Source organism: Loxodonta africana, chromosome 13 (genome assembly GCF_030014295.1).
Source record: "Loxodonta africana isolate mLoxAfr1 chromosome 13, mLoxAfr1.hap2, whole genome shotgun sequence".
Taxonomy (NCBI): Eukaryota; Metazoa; Chordata; class Mammalia; order Proboscidea; family Elephantidae; genus Loxodonta; species Loxodonta africana.
Genome location: NC_087354.1, coordinates 57,170,258 through 57,184,882, shown reverse-complemented (window position 1 = coordinate 57,184,882; position 14,625 = coordinate 57,170,258). Strand labels below are relative to the sequence as shown.

At 40.3% G+C, this 14,625-nt stretch overlaps 1 protein-coding gene across 2 annotated transcripts in view; it reads right to left on the bottom strand.

Moving 5' to 3' along the window:
• The window catches only part of ADAM10 (ADAM metallopeptidase domain 10), a 165,509-nt gene that overhangs the window by 124,097 nt on the left and 26,787 nt on the right, over nt 1-14,625 (bottom strand). Inside the window, exon 1 of one of the 2 annotated variants that reach the window (XM_064267489.1) lies at nt 8,408-8,453. The exons of the other annotated variant lie outside the window; for it this stretch is intronic. Within the exon in view, the coding sequence (XP_064123559.1) occupies nt 8,408-8,438 (31 nt within the window). The 5' untranslated portion in view covers nt 8,439-8,453. Of the gene's footprint in view, nt 1-8,407; nt 8,454-14,625 lie in introns of those variants that run through there. 2 annotated transcript variants of the gene reach the window in all.

Sequence of the window (14,625 nt, the reverse complement as noted above, 5' to 3'; positions counted from 1 at the left end):
GATTTTTGCCAATTCCGATAACTTAAAACAAGGCTTTGCTGTTCTAGTGAAGCATCTGTGACAAAAGCTCGACTATGTACAAGACGGAACACTACTGGGAGAGTTACTGAAGCACATCTTTCTCTACCACACACACAAAGTAATTTTATAAAGCAACATAATGTCCACTTTCGCTGGCAAGGCCTGAGTAATGATTTTCTGAATCTTTACAATTCAGATAGAACGTGATTCACAGGGCTGTGCTGAGAAAATTAAAAATGCTACCCAGGGACACACAGTTACCAAGTTCAATTCATTACTATCTTCTACATAGAGTTCTATGAATTTTTCTGTGTTAATTACGCCTAAATATCAGTATTTATAATGTGATCCCAGTAATGTGAAAAAAGCAATGAAGGTAAGATAATGAACTGAAATTTTATTATGTAATTTCTCAACTCCAATACTTAAAAAAATGAGGGGGAAAAACACTTAAGAACAGAACCCAAATAAGAAACGGATATAACCACAGTATGCTGGTTTTATGGGTATGCTGGCACAGGTGGTACAGGCTCCTGAGTGCCAATTCTACACCTCCTTCCAACTCTGTATTCACTGAAAAGTTGGTAGCCTGAAATCAGCCAGAGAGGGAATATATAAACCAGTGAAACTGGAAACCAGCTAGCTACAAACCACAGAATTTTTTTTTCCAGAGAGTCAGTGTACCAACACAGCACTGAGCATAACCTAATGGCATAATCTTTCAAACAGGCAACCACGGAAATAAAAATAATATTTTAATGAAGAAGAAGGAAATCAGCACGCTGGACTCCTAACACTCCCCTTATTCCTCAGAAGACATACAAAATCACTTAAGGAAAAAAAAAAATCTCAAAGGAGAACCAAAAAACTCCCTGCCGTTGAACTGATCCCAACTCACAGTGACCCTACAGGACAGAGCAGAATTATCCCATAGGTTTTCTAAGGAGCGGCTGGTGAATTCGAACTGCTGACCTTCTGGTTAGCAGCCAAGCTCTTAACCACTGTGCCACCTGAGCTCCTGTCTGGATCCTGGATGGGGGCGGGGGGGGGACTATAAAAATACGTTTTTGGAAACAAGATTTGAAGATCTAGGCAAGCTGGAATAGACAGCAGATGGTATTAAGGACTTACTATTAATGTATTCAGCACGACGGGACTGTGGTTGTAGGGTTGGCGAATGTTTTGCAGACACACTGAACTATCTAGAGATAAAGGGGCATGACGTCCATAACTAAAACTGCAGGGATTCAGAAAAAAGAAAAACAGTCAAGATTATTAAATCAGTTTCCACTTCTGGCCATGATGGAATAAAGGGGAATTAATTTAATCCCCCACCATAAACAACTAAAAATTGCACCAAAAGTATGAGAAGAGAAATAAACTGAGATCTGTGACTGGCCCAACTTACTGGCGAGGAGCAGTTTCCAGGCCAAAGCGCAGGGAGGGAAAACCCAAGCAGACCTTGAAGGTTTCATTGAATTGAGGAGCCCAGGGAGGCCAAGACATTTAAAACTGGGGAGACAGAGTACCAGAGAGGGAGAACCTGAACAGAGATGCCTGAAGACCTGAAAAGGCGTCCTTTTAAGCATCTGGCTGAGTCCTGATGTGAGCACGGAAGAGAATAAACTACCCGAGGCCAGAAAATGAACCTCTGGAGAGAAATAGGCAGAACAACGCACAAAGCTCGTACAGGTTGAGAAGTGTTCATATCCCCACTAACCAGAGAAGAAAGACTTCATAATAGAAGAACACTGGATATAGCTCTCAGAAAATTACCACCTTAGTCACGGAGTAAAATTAGCCACACATTAAAGGCTATTCTGGACCTTCTCTAACAAAGCTTAAAAGCAATCTTTCAAAGGATTTAAATGATTCCAAGTAGTTTAACTACACAACAACAATAAAAAATCTGTAAGTGTTTAAAAGAGAGACAAAATGAAATACCAAAAATACATAAGATCAGAATTTAATTAGGTTACATCCAACAGAGCTGCAACTGGGGGGGAAATCAATGTTCCTTGATACCTACACATCAGTGTCGACTGCAGCACTATTCACGATAGCCAGAAGACGGGAAACCCCTAAATGTCCATCAACAGACCAATGGATAAACAAAATGCAGTACGCACACAGAATGTAGTATTATTCATCCATAAAAAAAGAATGAAGTACTGATACGCACTACAACACAGATGAACCTTGAAAACATATTGAGTTTTTTAAATAAGTCAGTCACAAAAGGATAAATATTATAGGATTCTACCTAAATAAATTATCTAGAATAGGCAAATGTATACATATCAAAGTGATTAATGGTTACCAGAGGTGGGGGAGGGAAAGGGAGAGAGTCATTGCTTAGGAGACACTGAGCTTCTGTTAACCTGCTGCAGTCAAGTCAATTCCAACCCACGGCAACCCTATAGGACAAAGCAGAACTGCCCCATAGGGTTTCCAAGCAGCGGCTGGTGGATTCAAACTGCCAACCCTTTGGTTAGCAGTCACAGTTCTTAACTACTGCACCACCAGGGCTCCAGCTTCCATTAAGGATGATGGAAAATTTGGAAACAGATAACGGTGATGGTTGCACATGGGATAAACACAGTGTCACTGAATCGTACACATGAAGAATGTTGAAATGGCAAATATGTCACATACGTATTTATCACAATAAAAAACTGTAAAAAAAAAAAAAATACCAAGCAGGAAAACATAAACTTCTATTTTTCCATAACTAAGAAAAAAGTCAGTCACTAGAAACAGACTTAGAAATGACAGAAGCGGTGAAATTAGTGGAGAAGGAGATTAAAACAGCTATTATAAATAAGTTCTATACATGCAAGTGAATACAGGAAAACATGATTGAAGGAAAAAAATTAAAGATATAACTATAAACCCAGAGACCCAAGAAACTCAACAAATCCCAAGCAGAACAAACATAAGGGCAAATCTTAAGCACATAGCTGAAAACCAGTTATCAAAAAATAAAAATAAATCTTAAAGCCAGCTGTGGGCAAGGAGGCAAAAGAGGATTCTGAAAAAAAGACATGCCACATACAAAGGAACAAAGGTAAAGATGACAGAACTCTTACCAGAAACTGCACAAGTCAGAAGATGGAGCAACATAAAGTACTACAAGAAAAAAATATTCCCAACGTAAATGCTCATCAACAGACAAATGGATAAATAAACTGTGGTACATACAAACAGTGGAGTACTATGCAACAATAAAAAGCAATGATGAATCTGCAAAGCATCCCACAACATGGATGAATCTGAAGGGCATCATGGTGAGCAAAATAAGTCAACCACAAAAGGGCAAATACTGTATGAGACCACTACTATAAAAATTCATGAAAAGGTTTACACACAAAAAGAAACAAAAATCTTTGGTGGTTATGAGGGAGGGGAGGGGTAGGGATGGAAAAACACTCAAGAGACAAAAGATAAGTGCTAACTTTGGTAAAGGGTAAGACAGTACACAATACTGGGGAAGCCAGCACAACTTGTACAAGGCAAGGTCATGGAAGTTCCATAAACACATCCAAACTCCCTGAGGAACCAAACTGCTGGGCTGAGGACTATGGAGACCACAGTCTCGACAAACATCTAGCTGAACTGGCGTAACAGTTTATAAAGAAAATGTTCTACGTTCTACTTTGGTGAGTAGAACCTAGGGTTTTAAAAGCCCGTGAACAGCCATCTAAGATACTCTGCTGGTCTCATCCCTTTGGGAGCAAGGGATGAAGAAAATTAAAGGCACAAGGGAAAGGTTAGTCCAAAGGACTAATGGACCACAACTACCAGGGCCTCAAAAAAACTGAGTCCAGTACATCTAGATGGTGCCCGACTACCACCGCTGACTTATCTGACAGGGATCACCACAGAGGTACCCGGAAAGAGCTGGAGAAAAACACAGAACAAAATTCTAACTCACAAAAAAAGACCAAATTTACAGGCCTGACAGACACTGGAGAAACCCTAAGAGTCTGGCCCCCAGACAACCTTTCAGCTCAGTAATAGTCACTCCTGAAGGTCATCCTTCAGCCAAAGATTAGACAGGCCCATAAAACAAAACAAGACTAAATAAAGGGGCATGCCTGCCCAGGGGCAAGGACAAGAAGGCAGGAGGGGACAGGAAAGCTGGTAATATGGAACCCAAGGTCAAGAAGGGAGAGTGCTGGCATGTCATAGGGTTGTTAGCCAATGTCATAAAACTATATGTGCACTGTTTAATAAGAAGCTAGTTTGTTCTGTAAACCTTCATTTAAAGCACAATTAAAAAAATTTTTTTAAATATATTCTCAGCCTAAGATTCTAAACCTAGTCTACTTCTACTATGTATGAAGTGGTGTAACAGTATTTGAAAACAGGCAGTGGTAAGTTACAGACATATATTGTACACCCTAGGAACAAGCTCTAAAAATTATAACAGGCATATCTCACAAGCCAACAGCAGAAATAAAATGGAACTGTTTTTTAAAAATAAAATAATGCCAGAGAATGTAGGGAAAGGGGAAAAAAGGAACAATGAACAGATGGGAGAAGCAGTAAGATAGTAGTTTTAAATTCAACCACATCAATAAAAACATAAAAAGTAAATGATCTACTACCAAACATTTAAAGAATTAACACCAATCCTTCTCAAATTCTTCCAAAAAACAGAAGAGGAAGGAATGTTTCATAACTCATTCTATGAGGTCAGCATTACACAGATACCAAAGCCAGATAAAGATATCACAAGAAAATTAGAGACCAATACTGTTTATGAATATAGATGGACAACTCTACAAAATACTGGCAAACTGAATCAAATGGTGTTTTTAAATGATTACCACCATAACCTTTAAAATGGGATTTATCCCAGAAATCCAAGGGTGCTTCAACATAAGAAAAAAAAAGAATGCTACATACCACATTAATAGAACCCAAACTCACTGCCGTTGGGTTGATCCCAACTCACAGTGACCCTATACGACAGAGCAGAACTGTCCCATAGGGTTTTCAAGGAGGGGCTGGTAGATTCGAACTGCCAACTTTTTGGTTAGCAGCCAAGCTCTTAACCTCTGTGCCACCAGGGCTCTTGTTAATAGAACAAAGGCGGAGGCGGGGGGGGGGGAGGGATATAAAATACATGATAATCTCGATGCAGAAAAGTCATTTGACAAAAGCCAGTACCCTTATGATGAAATCACTGTGAAAACTAAAAGTAGAAGGGAGCTTCCTCAATATGATAAACTAAGCCCGTTGCCATCAAGTCAATTCTGACTCATTGCGATCCTACAGGACAGAGCAGAACTGCCCCCTAGGGTTTCCAAGGCTGTAATCTTTAAGGAAGCAGGCTGCCACATCTTTCTCCCATGGAGTGGCTGGTAGGTTCAAACCACAGACCTTTCAGGGTTAGCAGCTGAGCTCTTAACCACTGCACCAATAGGGCTCCTTCCTCAACTTGATAAAGTGCATTTAAGAAAAACCCACAGCTAACATCAAACTCAATGGTGAGAGACTAAGTTTTCCCCACAAGATCACATTTTCACTGTTGCTATTCAACACTGTACTGGAAGGTTTAGCTAGAACCATTAGGCAAGAAAAAGAAATAAAAGCCATTCAAATTAGAAAAGGAAGAAGTAAAACTCTTTCTATTCACAGTGAACATAATCCTATACACAGAAAATCCCAAATAATACCCAAGAAAGCTACTAGAACTAATAGATGAATTCATCAAAGTTTCAGGTTACAAGATCAATACACGAAAGTCACTTGTGTTTCTATACACCAGAAATGAACAATCTGAAAAGCAAATTAAGAAAAAAATCATTCTTTTTAGAATAACATCTAAAAAGATAAGATACTTAGGAATAAATTTAACCAAGGAATAAATCTAACCAGTGAAAGACTTATACACAGAAAACTACAAAGCACTGCTAAAAGAAATTAGAAAAGACCTAAGTAAATGGAAAGACGTTGCATTCCTGGACTAGAAGACTTAGTATTGTCAAGACGTTCACATTACCCAAAGTGACTGTTACGGATTGAATTGTGTTCCCGAAATATGTGTGTCAACTAGGCCATGAGTCCCACTGTTGTGTAGCTGTCCACCATTTTGTGATCTGATATGATTATCCTATGTATTGTAAATCCTAACCTCTATGATGTTAATGGGAGCCCTGGTGGCGCAGTGGTTAAGAGCTTGGCTGCTAACCAAAAGGTCGGCAGTCTGAATCCACCAGCCACTTCCTGGAAACCCTATGGGGCAGTTCTACTCTGTCCTATAGGGTCACTATGAGTCAAAATCAACTCCAGGACAATGGGTTTGGTTTTATGATATTAATGAGACAGGGTTAGAGGCAGTTATATAAATGAAGCAGGGCTCAATCTGCAGGATTACGCTGTATCTTGAGTCAATCTCTTTTGAGATATAAAAAAGAGAATCCAGCAAAGAGGAAAGGAACTGAACACCAACAAGATGGAAGAGCCAAGAGTGGAGCACATCCTCTGGACCAGGGTCCCTGCACTGAGAAGCTCCTATACCAGGGGAAGACTGATGACAAGGACCTTTCCCCAGAGCCAATGGAGAGGAATGTATTCCCATGCAGCTGGCACCCTGAATTCAGAATTCTAGCTCCCTAAACTGTGAGAGAATAAATCTGTTTGTTAAAGCCATCCACTTATGGTATTTCTGTTACTGCGGCACTAGATAACTAAGACAACGATCTACAGATTCAAAGTAATCCCCATCAAAATTTTAACAGTCCTTTTTATAGAAACAGAAAAACCAATCCTCAAATTCATATGGAATTGCAAAGGGCTTTGAATAGCCAAAAACAAACAAACAAACAAACAAACCAAACCCATTGCCGTCAAATTGATTCCGACTCATAGCGACCCCACAGGACAGAATAGAACTGCCCCATAGGATTTCCAAGGAGCAGCTGGTGGATTCAGACTTCTGAATTTGAATTTTTTTGGTTAGCAGCCAAATGCTTAACCACTGCTGCACCAGCGCTCCTGAATAGCCAAAGCAATCTTGAAAAAGAATGAAGCTGGAGGACCCAGACTTCCCAATATCAAAACTTACTACAAAGCTGCAGTAATCAAAACAGTGTGGTACTGGCATAACAACAGACATATAGACCAACAGAACAGAATTGAGAATCCAGAATAAATCCATACATCTATAGCTAACTGATTTCTGACAGGGACACCAAGTCCATTCAATGGGCAAAAATAGTCTCTTTAACCAACAGTGCCCGGACACCTGAATTCCCACACGCAAGAGAATGAATTTGGCCCCTTACCACTCACCATATTAAAAAGTTAACTCAAAATACACCAACAACCTAAATATAAGAAAAAATAAAACTCCTAAAAGAAAGCACAGGGGTAAATCTTCAAGACCTTTTATTTGGCAATGGATGCTTAGATAGGTCACTAAAAAGCAATCAATAGGTAAAACTGGATGTCATCAAAATTAAAAAACTTTATGTATCAAAGGACATTATCAAGGAAATTAAAAAAGTAACCTACACAATGGGAGAAAATATTTAGAAATCATATATCCTTAAGGGCTTAATACCCAGAACATACAAAGAACTCCCACGACTCAGCAAAAGACAAACCACCCAATTAAAAAATGGGCAAAAGACTTGGGTAGACATTTCCCCAAAGAAGAAAAACAAATGGTCAATAAGCACATAAGAAGATAACATCATTAGTTATTAGGAAATGGCAAATCAAAACCACATGAGAGATGTCCCAGTCAGAGTGGGAGAAAAATGTAGAACAAAACTCAAATTCACAAAAAAGACCAGACTTACTGGTCTGACAGAGACTGGAGGAACCCCCAAGTCTATGGCCCCTGGACACCCTACTAACTCAGAACTGAAGCCACTCCTGAAGTCCTCCTCTCAGCCAAAGATTAGACAGGCCTATCAAACAAACAACAGCACATGTGAGGAATGGGCTTCTTATATCAATCAAGCGTATGAAACCAAACGGTCAACACCTGCTCAAAAGCAAAGGCAAGAGAGGGACAGGAAAACTGGACAAATGGTAATGGGGAACCTGGGGTGGAAAAGGGGGAGACTGCTGACTCATGAGGTGGATTCCAACCAATGTGACGAAACAATGTGCGTATAAGTTTTTGAAAGAGAAATGAATTTGCTCTGTGAGCTTTCACCTAAAGCACAATTGAAAAAAAAAAAAAGAACACACGAGATAACATTTTACACCCATTTGGATGGCTGTTATCAAAAAACTGGAAAATAACAAGTGCTGGTGAGAATGCAAAGAAATTGGAACCCTTAGCCATTACCGGTGGGAATGTCAATGGTGCAGGCACTGTGGAAAATAATTTGGTAGTTCCTTAAAAGATTAAACATAGATTTACCATATGATCTGGCAATTCCATTCCTAGGCATGTATCCAAAAGGCTTGAAAGCAGGTACTCAGGCAGATACATCAACACCGATGTTCATGGCAGCACTGTTCACAATAGCCAAAAGGTATTCCAAGTGTCAGTCAACAGATGGATAGATAAAACAAAAGGTGGTACATACATACAAAGGAACATTATCCAACCTCAAAAAGGAATGAAATTCTAAAACATGCTACTACAACGTGGATGAACCCTGAAAACAATACACAAAATAAGGAGCCTGAATGACACAAGCAGTTTGGTCAATAGGCTGCGAACCTAAAGGTTGGCCATTTGAACCCACCCAGGGGCTCCAGGAACAAAGGCCAAATGAACTGCTTCCATAAAGATTAAAAAACCCTGTGCCATCAAGTCGATTCCGACTCATAGCGACCCTATAGGACAGAGTAGAACTGCCCCACAGAGTTTCCAAGGAGCGCCTGGTAGATTCGAACTGCCAACCTTTTGGTTAGCAGCCATAGCCCTTAACCACTATGCCACCAGGGTTTCCTCCACAAAGATTACAGCCGAGAAAATCCTATGGAGCAGTTCTACTCTGTAACACTTGACAGCAGCTAACAAAAACAAGTGAAATAAACCAAACACAAAAGGACAAATATTCTGTGATCCACTTATACAAAATATTTAGAATAGGCAAATTCATAGAGACAGAAAGTAGATTAGAGATTACCAGGGGCTGGGAGGAGGGGAGAAAAGAGCGTTGTCTAATGGGTGGTGTTTGGGATGATGAAAAGTTTTGAAGATAAATGGTGGTGATAATTGCACAACATTGTGAAAGTAATTAATGCCAATGAATTGTACACTTAAAAATGGTTAACATGGAAGATTTTGCTATGTATATTTTACCACAACAAAAATTTTTTAATGATCTAAACACAATTAAAAGGCAGAAACTGTCATTTTCTTAGTAAAACAGAAAATCTAATTATATACTGTCTAAAAGCTGCTGCACAGCCAAAATGCTCATTAGAAGCAAGGATGGTAAGACTTCATCTCATGTACGCTGGGCATATTATCAGGAGGGATCAGTCCCCGGAGAAGGACATCATGCTTGGGAAAGAAGAGGGTCTGTGGAAAAAGAGGAAGACGCTCAAGGAAATGGATTGATATAGTAGCTGCAAAAATGATTTCAGCATAACAATGACTGTGAGGATGGTGCAGGACGGGGCAGTATTTCCTTCTGTGGCACAGTTGAAACTGACTCCACGCACAAAAAGATACTTCAAACACAAAAGTAAAGATGAGTTAAAGTAAAAACGACAGGAAAAGATACACCATGCAAATGCTCATCCAGAGAAAGCTGGAGTGATTAATCAGAATAAAATTTAAAATATTATAATGGATAAAGGAGGACATTTCACATCATCAAGAGGACATAATCTTAAATACATATGCACATATGACAGCTTCAAAATATGTGAAGAAAAAAGTGATAGACTGAAAAGAAGTAGACGGATCTATAATTATAGTTGGAGATCACAACAGTCCCGTCAGAACAAGTAGACGAAAAATGAAGTAAGGATATAGAAAACAAGAAAAACACTACAAACCAGCTTGACCTGACACTTACAGAACACACCACCCAAGAGAATGCGTCTTCTTCTCAAGGATACACGAAACATTCACCAAGGTAGTCCCTATTCTAGGCCACAAAGCATGTTTCCATAAATTTTTAAAGGTTGAAACCATAAAGTATATTCTCTGACTACAATGAAATCAAATCAGTGACACAAACCAAAAAACAAACAAACCTGTTGCCATCAAGTCGATTCCAACTCATGGCGACCCTACTGGACAGAGCAGAACTGCCCAAAGGAGGTTTCAAAAGAGCGCCTGGTGGATTCAAACCGCTGCCCATTTTGGTTAGCAGCTGTAGCTCTTAGCCACTATGCCACCACGGTTTCCAGTAACACAAAGGTATCTGGAAAAATCACCAAATATTGGGAACTTGACACATTCTAAAGAGCCCATGGGTCAAAGAAATCAAAACGGAAATTACAAAGTATTTCAAACTGACTGCAAAGGGCACAAGGAAATTTTGGGGTTGATGCAAATATTCTATATATTATGAATGTGGTGATGGTTACATGACTATATATGTTTCTCAAAACTCATAGACTGTACACTTAAAAGTGATTGCTAAATTTTATCATTTATACATTATACCTCAATGAAGTTTTTTTTTTTTAATTCAATCAAAATGGTACATATATGAGTATTTGGCCATTTCTTGTATTACAAGATATTTTTGTAACAAAAAAAACTTCAGAATAAAAAAGACAATTCAAAATATTCCCAACTTGGACATCTAAGTCAATTGGCATAATAAAATCTATTAAGAAAACATTCTGCATGCCCCTTTGAAGAGTGGTATCTGAGGTCTTAAACGCTAGCAAGCGGCCATCTAAGATGCATCAATGAGTCTCAACCCACCTGGATCAAAGCAAATGAAGAACACCAAGGACACAAGGTAATTACGAGCCCAAGAGACAGAAAGGGCTACATGATGATGTAGAGACTACATCATCCTGAGACCAGAAGAACTAGATGGTGCCCGGCTACAACCGATGACTGCCCTGACAGGCAACACAACAGAGAACCCCTTAGGGAGCAGGAGAGCAGGGGGATGCAGACCTCAAACTCTCATAAAAAGGCCAGACTTAACGGTCTGACTGAGACTAGAAGGACCCCAGTGGTCATGGCCTCCAGACCTTCTGTTGACCCAGGACAGGAACCATTCCCGAAGCCAACTCTTCAGACAGGGATTAGACTGGACAATGGGTTGGAGAGGGATGCTGGTGAGGAGTGAGCTTCTTGGGTCAGGTGGACACTTGAGACTATGTTGGCATCTCCTGCCTGGAGGGTAGATGAGAGGGTAGAGGGGGTTAGAAGCTCGTGAAATGGATACAAAAAGAGGGAGAAGCGGGCTGTATTATTAGGGGGAGGGTAATTGGGAGTATATAGCAAGGTGTATGTAAGTTTTTGTGTGAGAGACTGACTTGATTTGTAAACTTTCACTTAAAGCACAGTAATTATTTTAAAAATATATATATTCCCAACTTGTCCTTTTTTAGTAAAATAAATGAAATGGATTTTCTATTCACTCCAATAAATCATTAAGCATCCTGTAATTATAATCTCAGCAACTGTGTCTCACCAACAGGACATAAATAGTCAGAGACAGGAGGGAAAAAAATGAAGACAACCAGCGATCGCAGGCACCAAAAGAAGACTGGAGGGAACCAAACATCAAGGTAAGTATCAGCTGAGAAAGTGGCAATGAAAACACTTTCAAGAACTTCTCAGCAGGACCAAAGGTCCAAATCAACATTTAAAACTAAAAGATGAAATATCCTTGGTAACAGAACAAAGACAAAATCTAGAAGCCTACTGCTCAACATGTGTTCAAATAAGTCCATTCACTATTACCACTGAGGCTGGAAATCTGTGTCTGTGAACATTTCTGTCCTTACTTCAGTCTTTTTTCCATGCACAGCATTTAACGTCTTCCTGACATAAAGAACTCTATTATTCCAACTATGGTTCAGGGTCTAGAAGGACAAGCACCTTCTGAGAAATTGTTAGCAATGAAGAATCTTGGGCTCTACCCCAGATCTACTGATCTCCTGAGTGACACAGGCTCCACACCAGACACATCTGAACCCCAGAGTGAGCAACATGCACATTCAAGTTTGAGAAGCACTGCGATTTTTCTGCATCCAGAAATTCCTGACTTCTACCATCAGCTATGTCCTTCTTTTTATACATGCTTTGTTTTAATCTAGGAGTCCCAGTGGTGCAGTGGTTAAGCATTCAACTGCTAGCCAAAAGGTAAGCAGTTTGAACCCACTAGCCACTCCACGGGAGAAAGATGTGGCAGTCTGTTTTGGTAAACATTTACAGCCTTGGAAATCCAACGGAGCAGTTCTACTCTGTCCTACAGGGTTATTATGAATCAGGATCAACTCAACGGCAATGGTTCTTTACCAAGGTGCTTTAATCTAAGCACTTAACAGTATGTTACTACGTAGAGGGGGCACTGGTGGTTCAGTGGCCGAACTCTCACCTTCCATGCGGAAGGAAGACCTGCATTTGATTCCTAGCCAATGCAACTCATACCCAGCCACCAGCCATTTGTCAGTGGAGTCTGCCATGCTGCTACGATGCTGAACAGGTTTCAACAAGCTTCCAGACTTAAGACAGTACAAAGAAAGATCTGGTGATCTGCTTCCAAAAACCAGCCAATGAAAACCCTACGAATCACAACAGTCCAACTTGCAAATGATCATGGGGACAATGCAGGACCAGGTAGAGCTTCATTCTGTTATGCATGGAGTCAGGGGGCAACTCAAAGGCAGCTAACAACAAACAATACCACTAGGTACACAGGTGCTACCACTTAAGCAAAAAATACCTTAACTAACGCGTCAGGTGATGTACCGATTAAAAAAAGTCCCCCAAAATGTAGCACCAAACCCACCGGCATCGAGTCGATTCCAACTCATAGCGACCCTATACGACAGAGCAGAACTGCCCAACGGAGTTTCCAAGGAGCGCCTGGTGGATTCGAACTGCAGACCTCTTGGTTAGCAGCCGTAGCACTTAACCACTACGCCACCAGGGTTTCCACAATGTAGTACAGGGGCTGGCAAACTACAAGTCACAGGTCAATTCCAGCCCCACGGCTGTGTTCGCAAAGCAGCTAGGATCACTCATTTATGCACTGAGCACTGCTGCTTCCGCACTACAACAGCAGGGTGAACAGGCAGAGAGCATTAGCCAATTGTTACAGAACAGGCGCCCAACCGATGGCAAGTCACTTCAGCACTTGGTTTCGCTGGTGTTGACTGGTTAAAACCCAACTTTTTTTCCTCTACAACAGCAGCTTCTAGCCTGAGATCCATGGGCCTCATGCATCCATGAACCCCTTGATTTTGCAGGCAAAATTCTAAAATATTATTCTTAGTTTCTTCTGGCACTTTGTTGGTTCTGCTTTTCATATTTAAATTTTTGGGTGATGCAAATGGTTAAGTGCTCAACTACTAGCCAAAAGGTTGGCAGTTCAAACCCACCCAGAGGCACCTTGGAAGACAGGCCTGGCAATCTGCCTCCAAAAAGGTCACAGCCTTGAAAACCCTGCGGAGCACAGTTCTACTCTGAAACGCATGGGGTCACCACAGGTCGGAACCGACCGGATGGTAACTAACAACAACAACATTTATAATTCCTTTTTTTTTTTTAACAACCAAACCATGATGAAAAACAGTAGAGAAGGCATCTTTGCTATGTTCCTGACTTTAATGAGAACGCCTTAGTTTTCCATCATATAATATATTCGTACTACCATGCTAAGGCTGTTTCTTCAAGTTCCTGTTTTAGAAATCTAGTATTTTAAAATTCACATGAAAATCTGGCTTAAAGACTTTTGGTTTTAAAAAGAAAAAAAAAAAAACTTCACATTTCACATCTATAAATGGAAAAATTTTAAATCCAAAGCTACATATGCGTATTTTACTTAATCTATCCCAATTCGTTTGAATGTACATTGAACACTTCACCTCAAGCAGAAAACGTCCTGGCTGGATGAGAACTTCCCATTAACCCTCTAAGAACTGGAGGTCAACAACAGCTATAATTTACTGAGCATTTACCATCTCCCAGGTTCCTACTGTCTTATACATTACATTTCATCTACTCACAGCCTTATGAGGTAAGAACTACCAGGTCATGTCACAGAAAATTGAGGTCTGAGGGTATATAACAAGCTCAAGGTCACACAGCTAGCTGAGAGAAAGCAGACTTCTATCACCTTCATCATAAATAAGGTAAGCCACCATTCACAGTCCAGATGTGACTACAAGACAGTGAAAAGATTAAAGTTTTGAAATACAGCCCACAGCATGGACCTTCCAAAAGCTAAACTGCTATCTATCTCTAAGATTTAGAAAATGTACTTTTATAGACGAAAAAAGTGTGTGTGTGTGTACCCTTGATTTTCACAGCTAGCGATTAAAATTGGCATAGTTTACTCCACAGGAGCCCATGCCCGTCCCGGACCCTTGCACTACTTACCTCAGTCAGACACCACAGAATTGCCTGTTCCCACACACAGGGCCTGGACCTGCTCAGGTGAGACGTGTTCCTGGCAAGGGCTCAAAAGCTGGGAGAGA